This window comes from Magnolia sinica, chromosome 1 (genome assembly GCF_029962835.1).
Source record: "Magnolia sinica isolate HGM2019 chromosome 1, MsV1, whole genome shotgun sequence".
In the NCBI taxonomy this organism is placed as follows: Eukaryota; Viridiplantae; Streptophyta; class Magnoliopsida; order Magnoliales; family Magnoliaceae; genus Magnolia; species Magnolia sinica.
The window spans coordinates 112,222,972-112,245,281 of NC_080573.1; the positions used below are offsets into that span (position 1 = coordinate 112,222,972).

At 40.9% G+C, this 22,310-nt stretch overlaps 1 protein-coding gene across 7 annotated transcripts in view; it reads right to left on the reverse strand.

Annotated features, from left to right (window-relative positions):
• Window positions 1–265: 265 nt before the first annotated feature.
• The window catches only part of LOC131254255 (protein GIGANTEA-like), an 89,219-nt gene continuing 67,174 nt past the window's right edge, over window positions 266–22,310 (reverse strand). For all 7 annotated transcript variants that reach the window (XM_058255248.1, XM_058255260.1, XM_058255265.1 and 4 more), the window contains 8 exons: window positions 13,269–13,509; window positions 13,041–13,191; window positions 8,948–9,157; window positions 7,282–8,808; window positions 4,251–4,319; window positions 3,505–3,723; window positions 1,027–1,119; window positions 266–941 (listed from right to left, as the gene is read on the reverse strand). In XM_058255248.1, coding sequence (XP_058111231.1) covers window positions 606–941; window positions 1,027–1,119; window positions 3,505–3,723; window positions 4,251–4,319; window positions 7,282–8,808; window positions 8,948–9,157; window positions 13,041–13,191; window positions 13,269–13,509 — 2,846 coding nt within the window. In that variant the 3' untranslated portion in view covers window positions 266–605. The remainder of the gene's footprint in view (window positions 942–1,026; window positions 1,120–3,504; window positions 3,724–4,250; window positions 4,320–7,281; window positions 8,809–8,947; window positions 9,158–13,040; window positions 13,192–13,268; window positions 13,510–22,310) is intronic.

Below are 22,310 nucleotides of genomic sequence, written 5' to 3' on the forward strand. Positions count from 1 at the left end.
TGGGACAATATAAATGAATGGTCTGGATTCATTATGTGAAAGGTTGAGCAGCTAGGGCATGCCTCTGCATTTCTCATTTCATGTATGAGATTGAAAGCAAGGAATGCAATGTAAAGAAAATGAGAAGGGGAAAAAAAATACTCTAGAAAGCATAGCTACATGAAGTAAAGATCTAAATCTGGAGCCAACAGATTAAAGGAAAAACTCTGAATTTCCATAGATACAATGGGAGAGCTGAAACATGTGCCAAAAAAAAAAAAACATCGAAACCTTGAGAATGACAATTAAATATTATTGATGTATGTTGTAGGGTTTAGGCACCAAAGCAGCCTGCATTCCATATTTCTAATAGGGGAGCATTCAAGTATATTAGACCAACAGATAGCATAAGCAACATAAGAAAATAGAAAAAAAGGGGTCAAAAACCAGACACAGCCCAATCTCCAGTTTCCACTGTATATCATGCTCTTCCTGTTTAAAGATCTAGAATGATGGGAGTGCGAGTTCTTCATTGTATCTACAAGAACAGAAGACTTCAACAGCTGCTTCGGCCTATCTACATTCTTCAAGTTCTACGGCCCCATGTGACTTGATATGCAACAGTGCTATTTCAAATGGGTGGATTGTGGAGGCCCATGACAAGAAAAGGAAAGGTCGCAACCCAGTTCCCGGGCAGCGGCATCGAGGAATGCCAGTGTCATCCTGGTTGCGCGCCGACTGTGGGCTTCCCATGTTAAGCACTTCTCAATGTTGGAACGCCAGTTGATGGTGCCTATGGTTAAGCATTGGTAAGGTGGCCCATGGATTTGCTCTGCATCCTCTTTCTTTTGGTTGGATTTGATGGAGCCGATATGCAAGATATCCCAAAGAACTGACATGCTTAGAGCACGCACATGTGCACTTGGATGAGAAAGGCAACGGATGGTAGCTGGTAGGCGACACTGGATGCATGGGTATGGTAAATCACATTAATAGAGGCCTTAGACATTGTAATGCTGGACCAGATTGCAGGACTAAGGAAGCTACCTTTAGCAGGTTTGAAAGGCCATCGGCGACAGCTGAGCTGGACTCTCCCAAATCTAGCACTACTTGAACTGCTCTAGCTGTTGCTTCCAGGAGCTGCTCATTTCATATGGAGGAAACACATCTCATAAATAACAGTTGTACAGCATGAAGCAACATAGCAATAATAATACACAAGCTAACTACAGAGATATTGTTGAATTAAGAAAGCACTTAATTAAGGGGAATTACTCTCAATCGAGTATGATGATCCATATGGGTGCATGCATCAACTGTACACACTGCATGCATGACTCTCGGTCACCATCCAAATCACGGGATCTACTGTATACAAAATGATTTTCCTCCATTTGATGGACGGTTAAAATGAAAATAGCCAAAGGTCCAAATTCAACAAACAAATGACCAAAAACAGAGGTTAGGATCATCTAATCAATCTACTTTTGGCGCCATGTCATGTCCATCGAAAATGGGGCCCATGTTTTGAAGAGTTTGGACTGAGGGGCATGTATGTATGGGAAGGGTCTCTGTGTGTATGCTTTAGGGCATGTCTTACTCTGCCAGCAGGGCTGTCATTGGGCCAGGCCGAGGTCTGTCCAAGCCCGGCCTGCAAAGTAAAACCCAGGCCCGAGTCCAGCCTGGGCTCGCAAAGAGCCAAAACAGACAGGACGAAGCCTGGCCTAGGTTTGAGTTTGGCCCAAGCGCAAGCCTGGCCACCTTTTGTGCCAGGTCTAGGCTGTTTGTTAGGTGTAGTGTCCGAAATATCGGTATCACATTACGTATCGCATCCTTGGGATACAGATATACATCGGTTATCGCATGGGATATATCGATTGTATTGGGCAATTTATCGCACTTTTTGGAAAACATGAAAAAACATTGGGAAAATGGTTGAATTTTTCAATGTAACTTCAGGGATTGTTAAAAAAGACTTTAATACACACTTTTAAATGATAACAATCTAAAAAAAAGTGCACATAATAGGTTTCCTTTGTATAGGATCCTAAGCTATGCACTGTCTGACTGAACTAATGCAACTATATTCAAATTGAATGCATAACATTTAGAGTGTATGCGATGATCATTTCATCAAACACTCCTAAATACTTTGAAATTAGTCTCAATTGACAGCTAGTTGAAGGAAAATTCCGAAGAAAAAAATTAATAATTTATTAATTTTTAATTAAAAAGTGTTTTTTATTTTCTAAAAATCGACAAAGACTTGACAAATCAGTAAATCAGCCCTCATACATATTTGATTTCATGTTTGGAGTGCAAACATTGCAAGCAATTTAGGAGAAATTGGGAAATTTTTGAATTTTTCCCAAATTTCCCCAAATCGGATCACCTAAACTCAAATTTCGAAATTAGTGTATGTGATGATCATTTCATCAAATACTCCTAAATACTTCAAAATTAGCCTCAATTGACAACTGGTTTAAGGAAAATTTCGAAAAAAAAACATGCGAAGAGCATGAAGAACCAATGGATATTGAAATCAAAGCTCCTACTCCATGATTTTTCATGCAAAACATGAAAAACCAATGGATTTGTAACAATTTGACACTTAACACAATTTCAACAAAAAAAGAATCGAAAATTGAAAATGCTCACCGGATCAAACATGTGAGATATATCGGCACTACCTGTGCATTTTATATCGCACAGGTGAGATACAAGATATATCGTGGGATATATCGGCCGATGTCGTAGATTTTAAAACATTGGTTAGGTGTGCCCAATTATGCATGACATTGACAAAAATGCTCTTGAAACCTTAAACAGGGCAGGTTGGATTGGGTTTGGGTCGGGCTGACGAGCTCCCAAACACAGCCAGAGCCCTGGTCGATTAATAAACAAGCTCAAAGATTTTAGGCCTGGGTCTGGCCCTTGGGCCTGGTATTTCAACCCAAGCCCGGTCCAAAGCAGGTCAAGCCTGAAAGTCAGATGGACCAGCCCCGCCCATTGACAGCACCATATGCCAGCATATCAAATAAGACTCTAGGCAATGAGATGCAATGCTAAACTCAACATCATATGCCATCAACCAGAATAATGGAGAAGTAGTTCTTAAGATGTGCATAAGAATCAAGAAAAAAGTACAGATGTCCAAAATGTTAGTGGAAATTTGAAGCAGGCAAAAGATTGACATGAAAAAGAAATTTTATCAATGACAAAAATGATAAAGAAAAACCATACTTCAAAAACTCCAAAGACCTCAACCCAACTTTGCTGGGCTGATTTGACTTGATCAGATCTTGACTGAACTTGTAAACAACTAAATTTGGCCTCAGTTGACTTGACTGGCTAAGACTTGTCTTGATTCACCATGATTTGACCGAGTCTTTGAATTGACTGACTTTTGAGTGCAGTTGAGTTTTCAAAATTTTTAGCCATGTGATAAACACAATGATTTAAGCGTACTGCTGAAATTCGAACCCTGTATTTGAAAGAGAGAATTGGTGCGTGTGAGATGTTTACCTCTAGCTGTGGTAAAGTGCAAGCTTCTCCATCAACGAGCATTCCATCCGTCGCACGGAGAAGAAGATCTGAAGTACTTGATAGAATTATCAAGGCTTCAGGGCTATCATGATTCCTCAACAGCTCCACCATCAATTTAACAATCCGTTGATTGATTCTCCACATTCCCTGACCTTGTTCATCATCTCTAGCAATCCAGGGTTGCAAGTCCCTCTCCACCTGTCCAAAACACACGGACAAAAAAGTGACTGAAAAAATAAATGCAGTGATTGAAGAAATGTTAGAGATAATGATTTTTCATTACAAAGAAAAAGGGAAAAGATCCTATGCTTAATGCTCATGTCTTAGTTATCAAGCACTCAAATCTTGGAACATTTGGAACCATGTAATAGACTTCGACCATTCATCTGTTGGGCCCAGTCATGGATAAGATCCACACAAATAAGCATGCTGGTCAGATGACTCTAGCCCCATTTAGAGGACATTTGTCCATTGAATGTGGACCATTGGTTAGACCTTGTCTAGCTGCCAATTATAATTCTCAAATATTGTCCAATCAGTGGCTAGGATAATCCCACTGGGTGATTTTGTGCTCCACCCATGGTAGGTCCCAACGAAACGACCGGTCCATATCTCTAACATGAGTGCCATGTGTACTGGAATCGAGTTCTTGATAACTAACTTATAATAGCATTTAACACTGGACACATTCTCATAATATTTCACGAGTGAAACAAATTTTGAACCTGAAGAACAACTGCAGTCAATGCTTTTGTTGGTGATGCAAGCACAACATTGCACAGGGCATCGACGACCTAGACACATCACAGGAAAGTTAAGTGATTCGGCTTGTTCTCAAAATGGAGAAAAGAAACATGTATGATGGTTTGCATGTAGAATGAATGGAGTTCTCACAATGTTGCATTTATCTAAGTTTCTGGTATCTGTTCATTCCATAGTCCTTAAGCGACAACTTCCAGTTTGTCCTTCATATTTTATTGAACTCTCCTTTTAAACTATTTCCAAATTCTAATCTTTAGAAATTCATAAAATTCAATTTGAATCAGCAACTTTTTGGAATGAAAGGTCTTGGATCTTTTTAAATACTTCATTAATATGAAAGTTTTCTCAACCAGATGTATTATCTTCCAGTGGAACCATGTACTAGCCTTGGATCATTCATCTGTTGGGCTCATGGATGAGAGCCACAAAAATAAGCACACTGGTAAGATGACTCTAGCCCCCATTTAGATGAGGTCTGCCCATTTAACGTGGACAATTGGTTATAACTTTTCTAGCAGCCAATTATAATCCTCGAAACTTGTCCAATCAGTGGCTAGGTTAGGCGCATCTCATTGGGGCGAGTTTCTCTCCCACCCATGGTAGGTCCCGATAAATGACTGGTCCGTATCTTATACATGAGTACCACATGTACCGGAATCAAGTTTTTGATAACTAGCGTAATAGCATCTAGCAAAATGAACTTCCCAATTCAGAAACAGCTTATAAATCCTGGAAAACTAAGCGGAAAGCTCAAAACATCCAAAGCAAGATTATGATGAATGCAGGTTGCTCTGGCATGTGTTACGGAATGGGTAGGCAGTATGCTACTTCCTCTAGTACTTGGTACACTGGGGCAGGATCATTCCAGTCACTCTGATGAAAACTACGGAGTATGTGCAATTTAACCATATACAAAGAAATACCGTAATTTATGTCTGAAATTGAATATTACTGTATAACCTTTGTAGGCATAGTACCATATGTTATAATACAATACCATATAGTATTGAATCACTGATAAAATTATTATGTAAAACTATAAAACTGATGCATTGAATCATTGATAAAAGAAAAAAGCATAGTACTGTATTATGGGGTCTTACGCAATGCTTGAGCTGAGATTGGATAGTATTTTGGGTTTCAGTTTGTACAAGTGGGACCCACAATTCAATGAGCCAAAACATTGACATCATAAGACTCCATGAAAGGCCCGTGCACCAAAAATCCTGAGACTGGAGGATCATAGCTATAGAATATCTTGCCTTTTGTTGGATGAATGGAAGCTGTTGCTGTAATTCCTTTCTTTTCCTTTTTGGCTGCCAGCTGAAGGGTTTAGGAAATTTTCATCTTGGATAGTTTTGGTGCGTTGACCATCTAAGATATTTTTGGCCCTATAATATGATCGGTCTGTATCACTCAACAACATGCCTTAACTTTGACAAATTGAAAATCTGTATAGTACTGTACAATCTCTTGCCTGAAAATTGTATAGCATCTCTATGTTATATGCATACACAGAAGTTGATGCATAAGTTTCTAGATTCTAAATATGAACTCCATCTTAGTCAGCAGCAAGGGTATTGGCTCAAAATTTCAGGTCACTAAAAGTAGCGATGCAGATCTAAAATGACCCTCAAACTGGATACCGCTATTTGGATTGAAAATTGTAGAGTTTTGAGTGATCAAGGTGACATTGATCCAGAGATTTTAGGATCTTGACCTAGATTATCCTGATCGGATACATTAGCTGTACAAGTCATGCATGTGGGTGGTGAAAGAATGCGGGAATAAGTGGGAGGGGAGGGGAGGGGAGGGGAAGGGGGAGGGGGGGAGATGTGAGGATCTAGAGTATCAGTATCATTATATGTGTTGGTGACTAAAGATATGGAAACATGTACTGATATCGTCGACATGAAATACAGATTGGAAAGATCTACTAGGACCTGGACTGAAAGGTGTTGACCATTGAGACTGACTTCCTGTTCTTGGGAACAAGAGCCTGGGGAAGGTCAGATATACAAATTGTTTGGGCATCAAATCATAGATCCAGGGTCAAATCATCCATACAAGTACCTTTCTTCCTGCCCATGGTTGCGGATTCAGGTCTACAGGATAGATCAGGTATGCATCTTCTGGTCTTTGGGGAAGCTCTTACAAGAGAATTCTTACCCTATTTATATGGGGATATTCTTTGTAGGACTCATTACTTTCTTTTTCAAACACTAGCAGGATTTCCTCTCATCTGTTTAATAGGAAAATGAATTTCTTTATAATAAGTGTCATGACTTTGGGGAAAGTTTGGGTTCGTAGAACCTCTGGTCTGATTTTCTTTATAGAGCTCATGATTTCCTTTCCTTGCACATGCTGCAATCAAGTCATATGAGGGCTGCAAGGGAGCTTTGTTGTGGAAAGCACGCATACATTGTAGGCTACTACCTTATTCTCTTTTCATTATATGGATACATTTTATGTGGTTGTTAATTGGTATGGACCTTGTCAGTCAGACCCACTATGTGGATTCATCTTTGGGCACACTTTTCATTATCTATGCATGCTATACTTACAAGAAATTGTATTTTCTTTAAAGTTCATGTAATTCATTCATGACAATTTTTATGATTTAAGAAAAGATTTTCTCGTGAAATAGGACCAACTGTCAATGTTCTTTTCAACAGTCAATTGTAGGCCAGAAATTGGCAATTAAGGTCACATCCTATTAGTGTGATTTCTCTTTTCTGGCAATACATGACAAAATGATTGGTCTGGATGACAGACAATGGCATGCCCAATTTTTATTTATTTATTATATTTGTTTGTAACAGTGAGCGCTGATCCAGTAAACCAATAGATAAGATCAAGATAGTGTACTAAAGATAATAACACAAGATACAATCACACAATAAGACACTTATTCATAAAAAATAAAAATAAGATATGATCACATAAGAACCTTACAACCTGATGTATGGAGGTAGTTATACAAAGAAAACATACCTGCCTCCATCCCTGTTGGGCAGATGTACTTTCAGCACTCATTTGTGTCTCTGGGGCTGTGATCAACTTGTGCCACAGCAATGAAACAACTGAGAAACATAATTCTTGTTTCTCAGCAAGTACAGATCTCAGAAGAGCTTGTGCACTGCAGTTAAATCCTATGTGCCTATCCATTGTAAGAAAGTTTGCCAAGTCTGATGCATCCACAGGCAAACTCTTGAGACTCTTCCCAGAGTCATTTAGCATAGCATCCGTTAGTATTATTGCTTTCTCATGTCTCGGATATGTTCTCACATGTTCCAAATTCTTATCACCTTCATGTTGTCGCGTATAAGGAGGTCCCAATGCAAATCTGTTATCATTTGAGGAACTTATATCTTTTCTACCGTTGATTTGAGCATCCTTCCATAATGGTGCACCTACTAAGTTTGCTTCAAGCGGTTCTGCCTTGTCAAGAATGGATGCAACAGCTTTGCCGTGAATGTCAATAAGGTGATAAAGTGAAGATGCCCTGGTATAGATTTCTTCATCCCATTTGCACCGCATGAGAATGGAGAGAGCATGCATACAGGCCTTTGATCGTCCAAACAGTTCAGAAACATGGGCGGCAACCATAGCTGCAGCAACTATCTCATTTGAACTGTAACTCCATGAGGTGCCAACAGAAGATGGCTTCAATGAAAAGAGTGCTTCTAAAATTCCCAACATTCTACGAGTATGATGAACCGCTGAGTGAATACCATTTTCAAACTCTTCAGAAGATCCATTAATTTTACCAGACTTCACTATGGTCATGGAGTCTTTAGAATCTGAACACTTAGCAGCTTTTGACATCAAAGGGAAGAGCTGAAGTTCACAAGACAAAGCACAAACAGCGGCTAGAACATAAGAATCAAAGGTTGCCACAGGGCCTTGCTTCTTTCTGTTTTTAGTTCTCATTTCTTTTCCATTTTGCTGTTCTTCGTCAGGAGAATGAATGTCAATGCCAGTTGGCTTCTTGCTCCCATTGGGCAGAGCTTCATGACTGACACACACGGTTAGCACAACAAACAGCAGGCGGGAAGCAAGTTCCATAGAAGCACATGACTCTAGAAATAGCGAATGCACCATCGTACGCAGCTCAGCAACAGCAAGGTTCTTAGACGCATTCCCAATAACAACATGGTACCTTGATTTCCTGGTTTGTTCTCTGGAGGATTGCAGTGGAAATGTTCTTTGAAGAATCGCTTCCACTGTAGCCACAAAGATCCTCATGAGGCATGCTTCAGATGGGCTTCCTCGAGGAAGATACTCTAAGACTTTAAGTAGTGGTAAATACAGATTCCATGATAAAACAGGAGGTTGCAGAGGGGTTGCAACTATAATTTCAGGCAAATCAACAGCTGAGGAACTTAAAGGAAGAAGGCCGTAAGCAGCTTCCCAGATGGTACAAATTCTCCATTCAACCTCGGGGCCATGGGCACATAACATTGAAGCAATTCCTTGGGCAGTGGCTTCAATGGTGGCTTCGTCAGCCAGAACCTCTATCTGGTGAAAAGTTAATTTCCGAAGGTGGACGTGAGTAACCAATCATAATAAAATCTCGCTAACAGTACCAGCAAATTGAATTAGGATCCATCCCAAGTAATAGAAAGAAACAAGCATATAAACACAGCTTTCAAATTACCTGTTTTTTTTGGAACGAAATATAGCCACCGAGAGGTTCATGCTGGACATCAACACCTTCAGCATGCCTTGGTGGAGGAAAAAGCAATGTGGGTTGTGAAAGTATGCGGAAAAGTAAAGCTGCGGCAGCATCTGCAGCGATGCCAGCCCTCATGGACATTGCAGTCCCAATTGCACGTAAGAAATGCAAATGCATCCAATTCCTTGGAAGCTACATATGGAAAACCAAGCAAGCCAAGAGGTACAAATGGTTACAAGCATGTTATATTAATTGATTGAGCAAATAAGCTACTTCAAAGCTATAATTCTGGCTCTAGACAAACAGATAGAGTAGTTATGTTTGCTAAGAGAATAAATTTACTACATAGGACCATAAATTCTGATACAACCCAATTGCATGTGACCAACTTGTGGAATGCAATCAACGCATTATATAAGAGGAAAAATGTTAGATCATACAGGGCCTATCCGGATCCCATGATACATGTTTGCACGCATTGGATCATAGTGATGATCTTCTAATGGGATGTTTGTATGTATGGTTACAATGATTTTTTCAAGCTTATGATATTGAAAATGCACACACATTGTTGTGTGGTGTAGTAAACATGATGGTAGTGTTACTAGCAATCATCAACTAAAAGGCTTAGTCTGCTACTCACATAACATAGACCATTGCGCGAGCACACAACTTGACTAGTGTATGAGGAGATGTACTTGCATATGAGAAGTAGCTCTGCTTTGATCTATGGGTAGATTGGAATGAAATCACACTGAGATCAGCATGATTGGCTTTGTATCTGAGTAAAGTTTGTTAAATAATCTTTTCAAATCTATAATTCTAGGTGCAAAGTGCATGAAAACACCCGAGTAAGCTTGCCATGCAAAGAAATTAAATAGTAGATATGGCCATAGATTCTGATACCATTGCATCTAACCAACTTGAGTATGTACAAATACTGGAAAATCAACACATTTAGACAGAAATGATAGATCATATACTGTTTACCACCTGTATGACACATGTACATATTTCAACTCATTGGATTATAGTGATGATTTTCTGATGTGGATGTTTTCATGTATGGTAGTGATTCTCTTCGTGCACATGACATGTTAATGTACACATTATTCAGACACGGTGGTAGTGTTACCAAATAATCATCGATTGAATGGCTTGGTCTGCTTCTTGGACAACACAGACCATTGTGCAGCAGTGCAGAAACTGGAATAGCGTATGAAGAGATACGTGCACATATGAGATGTAGCTAGGGCTTGATCCATGGAGAGATCAGGATGGAATCACAGTGAGATCAGCATGATTGGCCTTGTACCTGATCCTGTAAGCCTATACTTTACAACGGGGAAAGATAATTGGATGATCACCAGCCTTTCACTCTTTTGATGGTCAGATCCTTGCAGCATTGACACGAGGGTTCAAGGATGGTAACCTTCTATCCATTGGATGATCACATAGATCCCGCATAAGGACAGTGTAAATGACGGTCGCTACGAGTCATGTGTCGTGAGACCATTTACCCACAACAGCCAAACAATTTCATTCTTGTCGCTGTGTTTGCTTGCTATTCCCATAGGCAACTCAAATGTACCTAGTACCAGTGTTCGAAATATCGATACTATCGGCCGATATTATCGTTATCGCACCCCTGCGAGATGATACAGTCACGATAACCCCCGGAAGATACCAAAAAACTCAAAATCCAGATATCGGCCGATATCGCACGATATTTTGACGATATCATGCGATTTCCTCTCCATTATTGTCGGACATCGACGTCATCATCCGAAAAAATCGGGGAAAAAAAAAATAGAGGGTGGATTTCGGTACCTGTAGAAGAGATCGCCATGATCGGAAGCTTCCATTTGGTGGGCCATTCGAATTGAAGCGCCATTCCTAGGTTACCGCAAATAACATCTCCGATTTTGGAGAGAAATCCGGCGACATCCGATGAGATTTGGGAGATATTTTAGGGTTCTGGTTTCCGGAACCCTTTCTGTTTGAAAACCAAAGGCCGTTCGAGCCTTTTTTCTCGGACGCAGATTAGCTACTGACAGGTTGAGTAGCGAGATCGCTACTGAAGTGACGTCACCAAGTTACGTGGGTCCCACCATGATGAATGTGTTATATCCACACCGTCCATCCAGTTGGAGATATCATTTTAGGACATGAGTCAAAATAACGAGGGAGATAAATTTCTGTAATGGACCCCACTACAGAAAACAGTGGAGAAAGTGACATACACCGTTGAAACCTTCCTAAGGTCCACCGTGATGTTTATTTGAGATCCGACCCGTTAATAAGTTAAAAAAGGCATTATAAAAGGGGAAAAAATATATCAGCTTAATCGAAAACTTTTGTGGCCCTCAGAAGTTTTTAATGGTGGGCGTCACTCTCTCTACTGCTTTCTGTGGTGGGGTCCATAGGAGCTTTGAATCTTAGTCATTCTTAGGCTAATGGCATAAAATGTTCTCTCCAAATTAATGAATGGTGTGGATACAAAACATACATCATGGTGGGGCCCACGGAACTTGGTGATGTCAATTCAGTAGCGAGTCTCGCTACTCAGCTAATCCCGCCCCCCCTTTTTTTTTATTGTAATCGAGTATGCGCGCACGGCGCACCACCAAACTGTGTTGACGTCACCAAGTTCTGTGGGTCCCAGCATGAGGTATTTGTTATATCCAGGCCGTTCGTCCATTTGGCGAGCTCTTTGTAAGGCTTGAGCCGAAAAATAAGACAGATCCAAAGATCAACTGGACCACACTGCAAACAGCAGTGGTAGATTGAACGTTTACCATTGAAACCCTTTTGAGGGTCACGGAAGTTTTGGATCAATATGATATTTATTTTTCCTCTTCATTCAGGTCAGGTCTGTGTGACCTAATTAAAAGATTGGATAGAAAATAAACATTATCGTGGGCCCTACGACCCAGGGAGGTTTCAACAGTAGGAATTTTCCTACCCACCTTTTCCTTTAGTGCAGCCCACTTTAGTCTTGGATTCTGCTCATTTTTGCTCTCAAGTGCTAAAATGATCTCAAAAAATGAATGGACGAGGTGGATTTCTTACAAACATCATAGTGGACCCCACATAGGTTTTGAGCGAAGGAACTTGGTAGCAGCACCCCACCCCCAGTGTGGTGGGAAGTGGATCCTCTAATGAGCAGTGTACTTTGTAAACTTTGTGGGCCAACTATAATTCATGTATTTTATCCACTCTGTCCATCCATTTTATCAGATAAATTTATGGTTTGAATGAAGAGGAAAAACTATTATTAGCCTGAACCAAAACTTTTGTGGCCCACTAATGGTCAATCACCATTGTTTCCTATGGTATGGTCTACCTAATTATTGGATCTGTTTTATTTTTTAGATAATGTCTTGAAATGATATGGAAAAACGGATGAACGGGGTTGATACTGAATATAGTTGTTTTAGTTCAATCGGACAGCGCACAGCTTGGGACCTTATACAAAGGAAATTTATTATGTACACTTCTTTTTTGAAACTTTATGATTTTAAAGTGTGTATTAAGGGCTTTTTTAACAATCCCCAAAGTTTCAATAAAAAATTCAACCATTTTCCCAATGTTTCCCCATGTTTCCCAAAAAGTGCGATAAACTATGTGATACAAACGATATATCCTGTGCGATAACCGATACGTATCTGTATCCCAAGGGTGCGATACATTGTGCGATACAGATATTTCGAACACTGCCTAGTACTATACGCTACACAACAAGATTTTGATGAGGTGGTGGTACTTTGGTCTTCTTCATAAGGTCATGTGTATAGATGAGATAGGGTCAAAAGCACATTGGGGAAGCAGCTGATTTGGAATCAAGTTATGGAGATGGGAGTTGGAGAAAGATGTCTAGTGGGCATTGGTAGAAAATGCTTCCACATGTCAGTAACAGGGTAAATTGGCAATTGGTAGTCATTTACCAAAATAAAAAATCATAGCAAATGGATATATTTAAACGAAACAAAAGACCATAAGAACTAAGACGAAAATGACATAGAACACTAGCATATGACAGCAAGAAGGTTGTTTGTCTTGCAACTTTACTTACCCTCATACCAGATGCATAATACTCAGCTGCCCTTAGAAGTTCCACAAGTTGCACAGCAGCGTCAAGTGCATCTGGAGCCCATGATGGTGGTGCTTCAAGAAGTCCAAGAAGAAGCCTTTGGGTGGCACTTGGAGTAGCAATGGCATAGTACCTAATCAAAACCAAAGACAGCAATCAAAGTATTCCCAGAAATACTCATCCGAAAGAATAGAAGTTCTGGATATTCACCTATGAAACAAGCGAGCATATGGTTCAAGAGCTGGCAACCCAGCTACTAGATGCTCATCTAATGCGGTTGTTGGAGGAGGAAGCAGAAGTGCAGGAACTGCAGCAGCTGTTAGATTAGCAGTTTCATAGCGGGCAACTTCTTCATCGCAAACACTTAATATAACGCCAGCACCGTTTGCCACAGCCCATCTTGGAGTTGATGGCATAAGCTGAGGATGTTTCCCTGACCTGTGACCACAAGCTAACAAAAAGAAAACTACTTCATTAGTTCCCTCAGTTTTCAAGCACGTCCTAAACTGATTTTTAGTTGATGAATAAATAATAAAAAAATCTGCCAATTTCATACAATAAGATACTAAGCTTATATTGCTTCATCATATGGAGAGTTTTACAGGACCAAACAACTATGAGTTGACAAATGCATTTGAAAATTTTTTGTTTGCTACTTCCAGTCTACAAATCAGCTTGTTGGCCCCAAGAAAACAAATGGGAAGAAGAGCAAAGTCCACTAATCTCTTGACATCCCTTCCAACTGGGAAGATTTTGGGTTAATTTTTGTTGTTAATTGTGTTGATATTTGGTTTTCGTTGCACTAATTTCAGTTTCAGCAAGTGACATAACTTGTAATGAATGGGAGATCTTCCGTGTGCAAAAGTGGCTAATTATTAGGACATGGGAGTTTGCGGAATTATTTTTAGGTACCATATGTAATGGCTATGCACGTGAGTTAGTGGTAATCCACACATGGGAATTAGTTGCTAAGAATTAAATTATTCACATGAAAGCATCATGGACAAGAAGGTACACGTGTGTTACATACAGGGGAAGTTGCATACATTGGATTATAGTTGCACCAGGAAGCAGGCATGGATTTGGGTTCGGGGGCAAGGAAGTGTCTGTTTCAGAATATTAGAAGTATAAATGGCTATGAAGCAGAGTGGGTCCGGACCACAATTTGAAGTAGGAGTAGCACCTTGGCAGAAGGTCCGGGCAACTAAGTGTAGGCAACAATATCTAAAGAGTTGCAAGAAAACATACATGCATGAAGAACTATTAAAACAAGTTGGCGGATGCTATTACATGCAAGGATTCAAGTGGCTGATTTTTTTTTTTGAAGGATTCCAGTGGCTGAATTAGTAAGATGAAATGAACAAAAGATGTGCGAGTTTGGAGGATAAATTGGGTTTACACTAATTCCTCTTAGGAAACTTCAAACGAAAATAAGTTCTGTTGGGTGAACCCTTTTATCATTAATCAGACTTGGAACTTTTCTGCGATACCGTTTGCCTTCCTCTTGATCTTCAACATCCATGGCATGCTTCATTGAGTTTTGGAGATGTGATATTTGGGCCCTCGTGATGGTTCGCATACCTGGACGAGATCCAGAGGAGTTGGGGTATGGACTTACTATTATGATTTTGTGATGTATTATGTGGTTGGGTGTTTGATGTATGTGTCTCATCCATGTTGTCCATCCGATCTTCGTTCTCATTTTAGACATTGAGCCCAACAATGAAGCCAATCCAAATCTTAGGTGGGCCACATCATGAGCAGCAGTGGGCTGGTGAGCCCATTGTCACTGACTCTGCTTGCATGAGAGGGCAGTGGGAGTGGGTTCCCACTCGTGGGACCCACCATGATGTATCATTTTGATCCACATCGTCCATCTGTTTCCTGGCCCATTTTAGTCGTAGAGCCCAAAAATCAGGTTGATTCAACCATCATATGGACCACACCACATGTGACGGTGGTGTTGGGAGCACCCCCTCACGTTAGCCATGCAACGTGGGGAGGGGGTGTCCTCCACTCGTGGACCCCACCTTGATGTTTTTTGTTAAATCTACACCGTCCACTTGTTTCTCCAGATCATTTTAGGCCATGGGCCAAAAAATGAGGCAAATTCAAGTCTAGAGTGGGCCACACCGAGGGAAATGAATTTCTGCTGTTGAAACCTTCCAAGGCCCACCATGGGATCCCTATTCGTCCAAACCAGTCCAAGTCAGGGCCCATTGGACCCTGCTTGAGATGGTCAAGGCGGTGGACGGAGTAGATCATCCACTTGGGGCCCACCTTGATAGTGTATACAAACAAAAAAATAATAATAAAAAATTTCATGCCAGTAGCTAGCACTGTTGCTAGTGCCCATGGGAGGGCGGACACCCACCGTGAGGCATGGAGCGGGGCCCACTCGTGGGACCCTTCATGATGTATGCGCCTTATCCACTCCGTTCATTTGTTTTGCCCAATCATGTTAGGCCATGGGCTTAAATATCAAGCCGATCAGAATCTCAGGTAGACCGCACCGAAGGAAATAGTGGGCAGGTAGTGCTGCCCATTTTAACAGCACATGGGGCCCACTTGTGGGACCCACCTTGATGTTTCTGTGCCACCCACACCGTCCATCCTTTTCTTCTGTCCGTGTTAGGCCATGGGCCTAAAGTTCAGGCCGATCTAGATCTTAGGCGATGCGCACTACAGGGAATGGTGGGGGTGGAAATCTGATTTTTTTTTTTGTGGAATCCCTGAATTTGGGATCCCTTGGATTTGGAGTTCTCTAGGACTTGGGAGTCCAGGATTTTTGGAATCCCTTGGCTATGTTTGGCACCCTGGATTCAAAATCCATGTAATCCTAAGTTAAAATGCAATATGTATTTGCAAGGGTTTGAAATTAATTGTTAAATCAATTTTTAAAAACCCCTAATTAGTGTACGTACAACGCTGTTGTTGTATTAAATATGTTGAGGCATGTACTTTTACTAAAATGATGAAATTCCAAGACTTAGATGGGCCACAAGCACAAGATCACATCCTAGTGACAAATCAACGATTTATAATCATCGATTACATCGACAATGTTCAAATGGTGCGGATCATCCTATTGGAGTAATTATAGTGATGTCAATGATAATCTAATCGTTTTGGGATATCATAAGTGGGCCATGTGCCCGATAAATTGATAGCCTAGTGGCACACATGTTGCACATGTGGGTATCCATCCGGGTCATTCCCAGTGGACCCCGCCTTGGCATATGTATCTTATCCATGCCTTACATCCAATTACTAGATTTTTATGTACGGGCTACATGAGGAGACAATGTTAGTCTAACGTGGGCCACACCACATAGACCTCTATATTTCTAGTGGGGCTTGTAGTTTGGTTCCCACTCTGTGTGTATGATGTGCCAATTAGGGCCGATTATATTATGATATGTCTGATAACATGCTAGTGTGTTTGGCCTAATAGGACACACTAATAACATGCTTAGTGTAATGGATAACATGCCCAGCTATATGCCCATACGCATCATTTGTATTCCTACTGTGGATGATGATTGTTCATAGCATATGCCCTTCGGCTTGAGACACTTAGGGCACTCTATCTGAGATTGTTCATAGCATATGCCCTTCGGCTTGAGACACTTAAGGGACTCTATCTGAGATAGAGTCGCCCCGCATGATTCGCCCGGTACGGGGAGGTTTGATGCATGTCTTGGATAGTGTGATTCATGCATTCTGCACTATGTGGGACATGTTACATCTACTCCCTAGCGACACCAGGGAGGTGGTCCTGTAGCCTTGTTGTGGTTGGCGGATGATTTTATGGACACCCGAAACTATCGAGGTTACACGGCATCACAAGTGTTCTTAGGTGAAAGTCCCTAAACCCTTTGGTACCAGTAGGATGCTCCAACATCTATACCGAGTGGATTAATGAGCGCACAATGGTTGGATACCAGTAGTCCGCGTCTCCCACTATGTTGGGGTCAGTTGAAAGGGGGTTTGACCTTACCCGCCCGAGTACAGAGGGCTATATGCTAGGTTGAGTTTGACTAGCTTGTGAAATGGGTTCGCTATCGACGAGCCGGGTGGTTTTCTATGTACCACTGACGAGGCAGTGAGGTCTTTTGCACTTGCTTGGTCTTGCGTGTGATGGGCGGCAACCAGTGCCAGAAGTGTACTAGACCCCGGTGATGATCCAATTGTGAACTATTCCGACATGTGAACTCGTGGATGATTGGCACGTTGCATTGCATCTTTAGCATATGACATTTAGCCATGCAGGCCCTGGCATCGCATAGCCTGGGTATGGCTAATAACATTTATGGACTTGCTAGTTTAGCCCTCCATCATTTCCGCTTACTTTGATATTTGTATGCATGACACATGCATTATACGCATACACACGCACTCCCTAAGCTTCGTAGTAAGCTTACGCACATTGTTTACATGCAGGTTATGCTAGACTACAACAACATTAAGGTAGGAGCATGTGTCTGATCTTTTGGACTGTTGTTATATCATGTATTTGTCTTCCAACACTATACTTGAACAGATATTAGTGGAAATGTGATGATGTTTTTGGTTTTGGTACACTTGTAGTTATGCTCATGTGTGTGTGTGTGTGTGTGTGTATATATATATATATATATAAATCACCCCTGAAAAATCTTCCTTGTGGGATCCTAGGATTGGAACCTGACATATGGGAGCTAGGAGCCGAGAATACGGTACTACGGAGGTTATCACCACTGAATTCAGAACTCGGGAATTCTGTGAGCCCGTTCACCGAGTTTGGGACGTGACACAGATAGTCGGTTTACATATGAACATATGTACACAAATAGATGTACTACCATAGTTTATCAAATGAATGAGTTCTCAATGTTAAGTGTACTACTCAAACGAGTAACCATGACTCATAGAGTAGTAATTCATCAAGTACAGGATAATTAAATTCTATATTATAGCAGAAGGCATGCTATAGAAAAGATATGACAAAGCTGACGCATGGTGTAGTCAGGATGGTAGTACGCAATCTCGCAAGCTGTGGGATCCATCACAAGGAACTTCTATCCAAATCAGTCCCATACCTTTATTTAAATAGCTAAACTCAATGTGGTAAATGCCCGATCTCAGGTTCCCATACCAAACCGAAATTGTAGCCATTATAAAAGTACACATGATGATCTAGTTGTGTCCCACCAGCCCGAGTGGATAGTGGATGAATGAATTCATTAGTCAAATGCTGAACATCCCTCTTCTCAACTAGTACACCTCCACATCGCATAATACATCTCCTCGAGAATCACAAACATGCCACACAAGTGTAATCCAACATCTTCGCACAAGTGTGGGACGCATTTTCAAAAAGCAAAGTCTTAGGCACATCAACCCCTACCTATCTATCACCCACCTCAACCCGGTACACAGCAGTGAGTAGGATTGTCACACCTCTTCCCTTCTTGGTTCCAGTAGTGGAAATTACTCTTGCACATACCCTATTGTGCTCACCCCAACTCAACACTCGACGGAAGAAGACCCAATTGGCCAATTTTAGAGGGTTCATTGGAGGATAGGCATATTAAATCACGAGATCTAAGCCCGGGGTGGCAATGGTGCACCCTTCAAAAAACCTTCTCAACAATGTTAATGACTTATCCATCCCGAGGCCTCACATATGTCATTAACTTGGCCCCCATGTGGCCATCATATATACATTACCAACCAACCACCAACTCCTCTGGATTTCATCCAGGTGTACTGATCAACACGAGGGCCCAATCACTGCCACACAAACACCCAACCACTTGTGAGTCATTATATGTCCATGTTGCACATTCTAAAAATGCACCCTAGCTTGGTAATGTAAATTTTTTGGCAGTTTGTAGAGCATCCATGGCATGCTTCATTGAGTTTTGGAGATGCATCATATTCAGGCCCTCGTGATGGTTAGCATACCTAGATGAGATCCTGAGGAGTTGGGGGTATGGACTTACTATTATGATTTTGTGATATATTATGTGGTTGGGTGTTTGGGTGGCAGTAATTGGGCCATCGTGTTGGTCCGTACACCTGGATGAAATCCAAAAGACTTGGTGGTTAGTTGGTTGGTAATGTATGTATGATGGCCACATGATGGCAAGTTGATAACATATGTGAGGCCTCGGGATGGCTAAGTCATTGACACTGTTGAGAAGGTTTTTAGAAGGGTGCATCATTACCACCCCAAGCTTGGATCCCATTATTGGATACGCCTATCTTCCAATGAACCTACTAAGATTGGCCAATTGGGTCATCTTCTATTGTGTGTCGAGTGGGGGTGGGCATAGTAGAATAGGTGCGATAGTCCTTTCCACTGCCAGGATTGAGAAGGGGTGTAATGAGCAAGTCTACCGTCGCGTGCCGGGTCGAGGTGGGTGATATTCTGACTATTGAGGCCAGTTAGGGTGAAATAAATCAGGGTCCCCCTTTGTTAAGCTAACGGATAGATGGGTAGGGGTTGACGAGCCCAAGTCTTTGCCTTTTGGAAATACATCCCACACTTGTGTGAAGATGTTGGATTACACCTGTGGTATATTTGTGATTCTTGAAGAAATGTATTATAAGGTGTGGAGGTGTACTAGTTGAGAGGAGGGATGTTTAACATTTTACTCACGCATTCATTCACCCACTATCCACTCAAGCTGGTGGTGCGTAACTAGATCACCACATGTACCTTCAAAATGGATATGATTTCGGTTAGGTATGGGACTAACCTAAGATTAGGAGTTTACCACACTGAGTCTAGCTATCCAAATCAAGTATGAGACTAGTTTGGATAGAAGTTCATTGTGATGGACCCTACAGTTTGCGAGACCGCATACTACCATCCTGATTACACTATGCGCCAGCTTTGTCATATCTTTTCCATAGCATGCCTTATACTAGAATATAGAATTTAATTCTCGTACAAGATGACTTGCTAATCTCATGACTAATGGTTACTCGTTTGAGCAGTACGCTTAACATTGATAACAAGTTCATCTGATAACCTATGGCAGTACATCTATTTGTGGAAATATGTTTATATTTAAACCGACTATTTGTATTAATTTGTTCACTGACGATGATATGTTCATGATAACCTGTCCACCTATGACATCAAGCGTGATTGGCAACATACTCATGAAAGCTCGTTGAATTTTGATAATGTATTTGTTTATGGTAACCTTCTTATCCATGCAACCTGTGCATCTATGATGATATGTCTAGCTATAACAACATGCTTAGTCGATAACATGCCCACTTATGATAACATGCTTAGTTGACAACATGCCTAATGTTGTTTTGGATGTTTTTATGGGAGCACTCGGCACGCCGTAGACTCATTGAGTTGTGGTTTGCTCATACTGACATTTCACAACTTTTTCATGATGCATTCAGTAGCAGGGTGCATGTAGGAGCTGTTGGAGTTTTGCTATTGTTTCCTTCATAGTTGTTGAGAGGATTGTACTTCTTTACGTATGATATTGGATGATTTATATGATTATATTGGGTGACCGTCCTTGGAAGGATAGGTCCATCTCTTGGATGTATGTGTTGATACCATGTATATGATGTGTAACCGCCTAATCAGATTAACCGTTCAAAAAAAAAAATAAAAAAATCCCTCTTCCAGGAGCCGGATTTGGTGTTCGATAAGTTCGCCAACCCGTTCACCAAGTCTAGTAAGTGGTGAGGAAGCTGCCGCGACCCAAATTCAAGACTTGGGAAGTAGCAGTGCCCGGGTTACGAATTTGGGGTGTGACAATACCAATACGTAATAAGATAAGGGATAGTAGACTAAGAATGTTTGGTCATGTGCAGTGGAGACCAAGAACTGAACCGATTAGGATAGAGTGAGTTGGTACAAGGCTCTAAAAAGCAAGGGGAAGGCCCAAACAAACATGGATGAAGTACGAAATGACTTGATGACCTATGATCTAATTGAAGGTTTAGCCCTTGATATAGTCAAACAGTGAAAAGATTCATGTAGCTGACCTAAATTAATTGGGATAAGGCTTCGATGATGATGAGGGAGAGATTAGGGCATAACATGTGTTAGTTTTAATGACTAACACTATTTTAGTGATATATGACAATAATATGGTACTCCACAGGACTATTACACAATACATGAACATGACCCATATATCTCACTGCATTCTCCCTTAAGTTGGAGCATGAACATCAATCATACCCAACTTGTCATATACTCGAAAAAGGTGATGCCAGCCAATGTCGTCAGTGAGAAATCAGTGAGTGGATCTTTAGACTTCTGATATAACATCTTCACCTTTTCTTTTTTCTTTTTTTTTTTTAAGTCACATTTTTCTCGAAAAAAATGGCAATCAACTTCAATGTGCTTGGTATGGTTAATATATACTCGATCAAAAAAGATATTAACGACAACCAAGTTTTCACAAGCGTCATGCAAAGAACAACTAAAAACCCTATATTTAACAACAATGTCTTTAACCAGAGGAGTTCACAAACTCCATGTGTACTTCGCCTCAGCACTAGCGTGAGCCACCAAAAGTTATTTTTACTTTCCCAAGTCACCACATTACATCTACAAGTGGACAATAGCCAAGAGTAGATCACTGATCCATTTGAGACCCTGCCCAATCCGCATCTATGTATGTCTCAACATTTAAGTGACCATGTTTAGAATACAATAAGCCCAACCAGGGGATAGTTTTAAGTATCTCAAGATTCGATAGACAACTTCTAAATGACCCGAGTGCAGAGATTGCATGAATAAACTGGCAGCACTAACAATATACGCGACTAGTCTTATGATAGTCAAATAGATAGGCTTTCCAACAGTTGAAGTTATGTTTAGGTTAATGAACATGTTGGCTATACAATCATACAACCTACTTGGATGAGTGTAACCTGGATAGTACACTTGTATGGTCCATCTTACCTCTTTTCTCCAGCATTGATGCGCCTCATTTATCATATTTGAGTCCTAGGGTGAATGCATCAATTTGTAACAAGTGGGGCATTTTGGGCTTTTTTTTGGGGTTCTGAAGTGAAAAAAAGCAAGGAGGGGATGTCCAACCCTAATCTCCTTTTTTGTTTTTCCATTCTCTCTGTCAACCCTCTCTCGTCTCCTCTTTCTCTTACATCTTTCATAAACTACATGGTATCACAAGCTAGTCTTGTTCTCCTTTTTTCTTCTCTTTGAATTATTTTCTCCTCATTCCGTTTCTCTTCTTGTTCTCTTTCTTTTTTCTT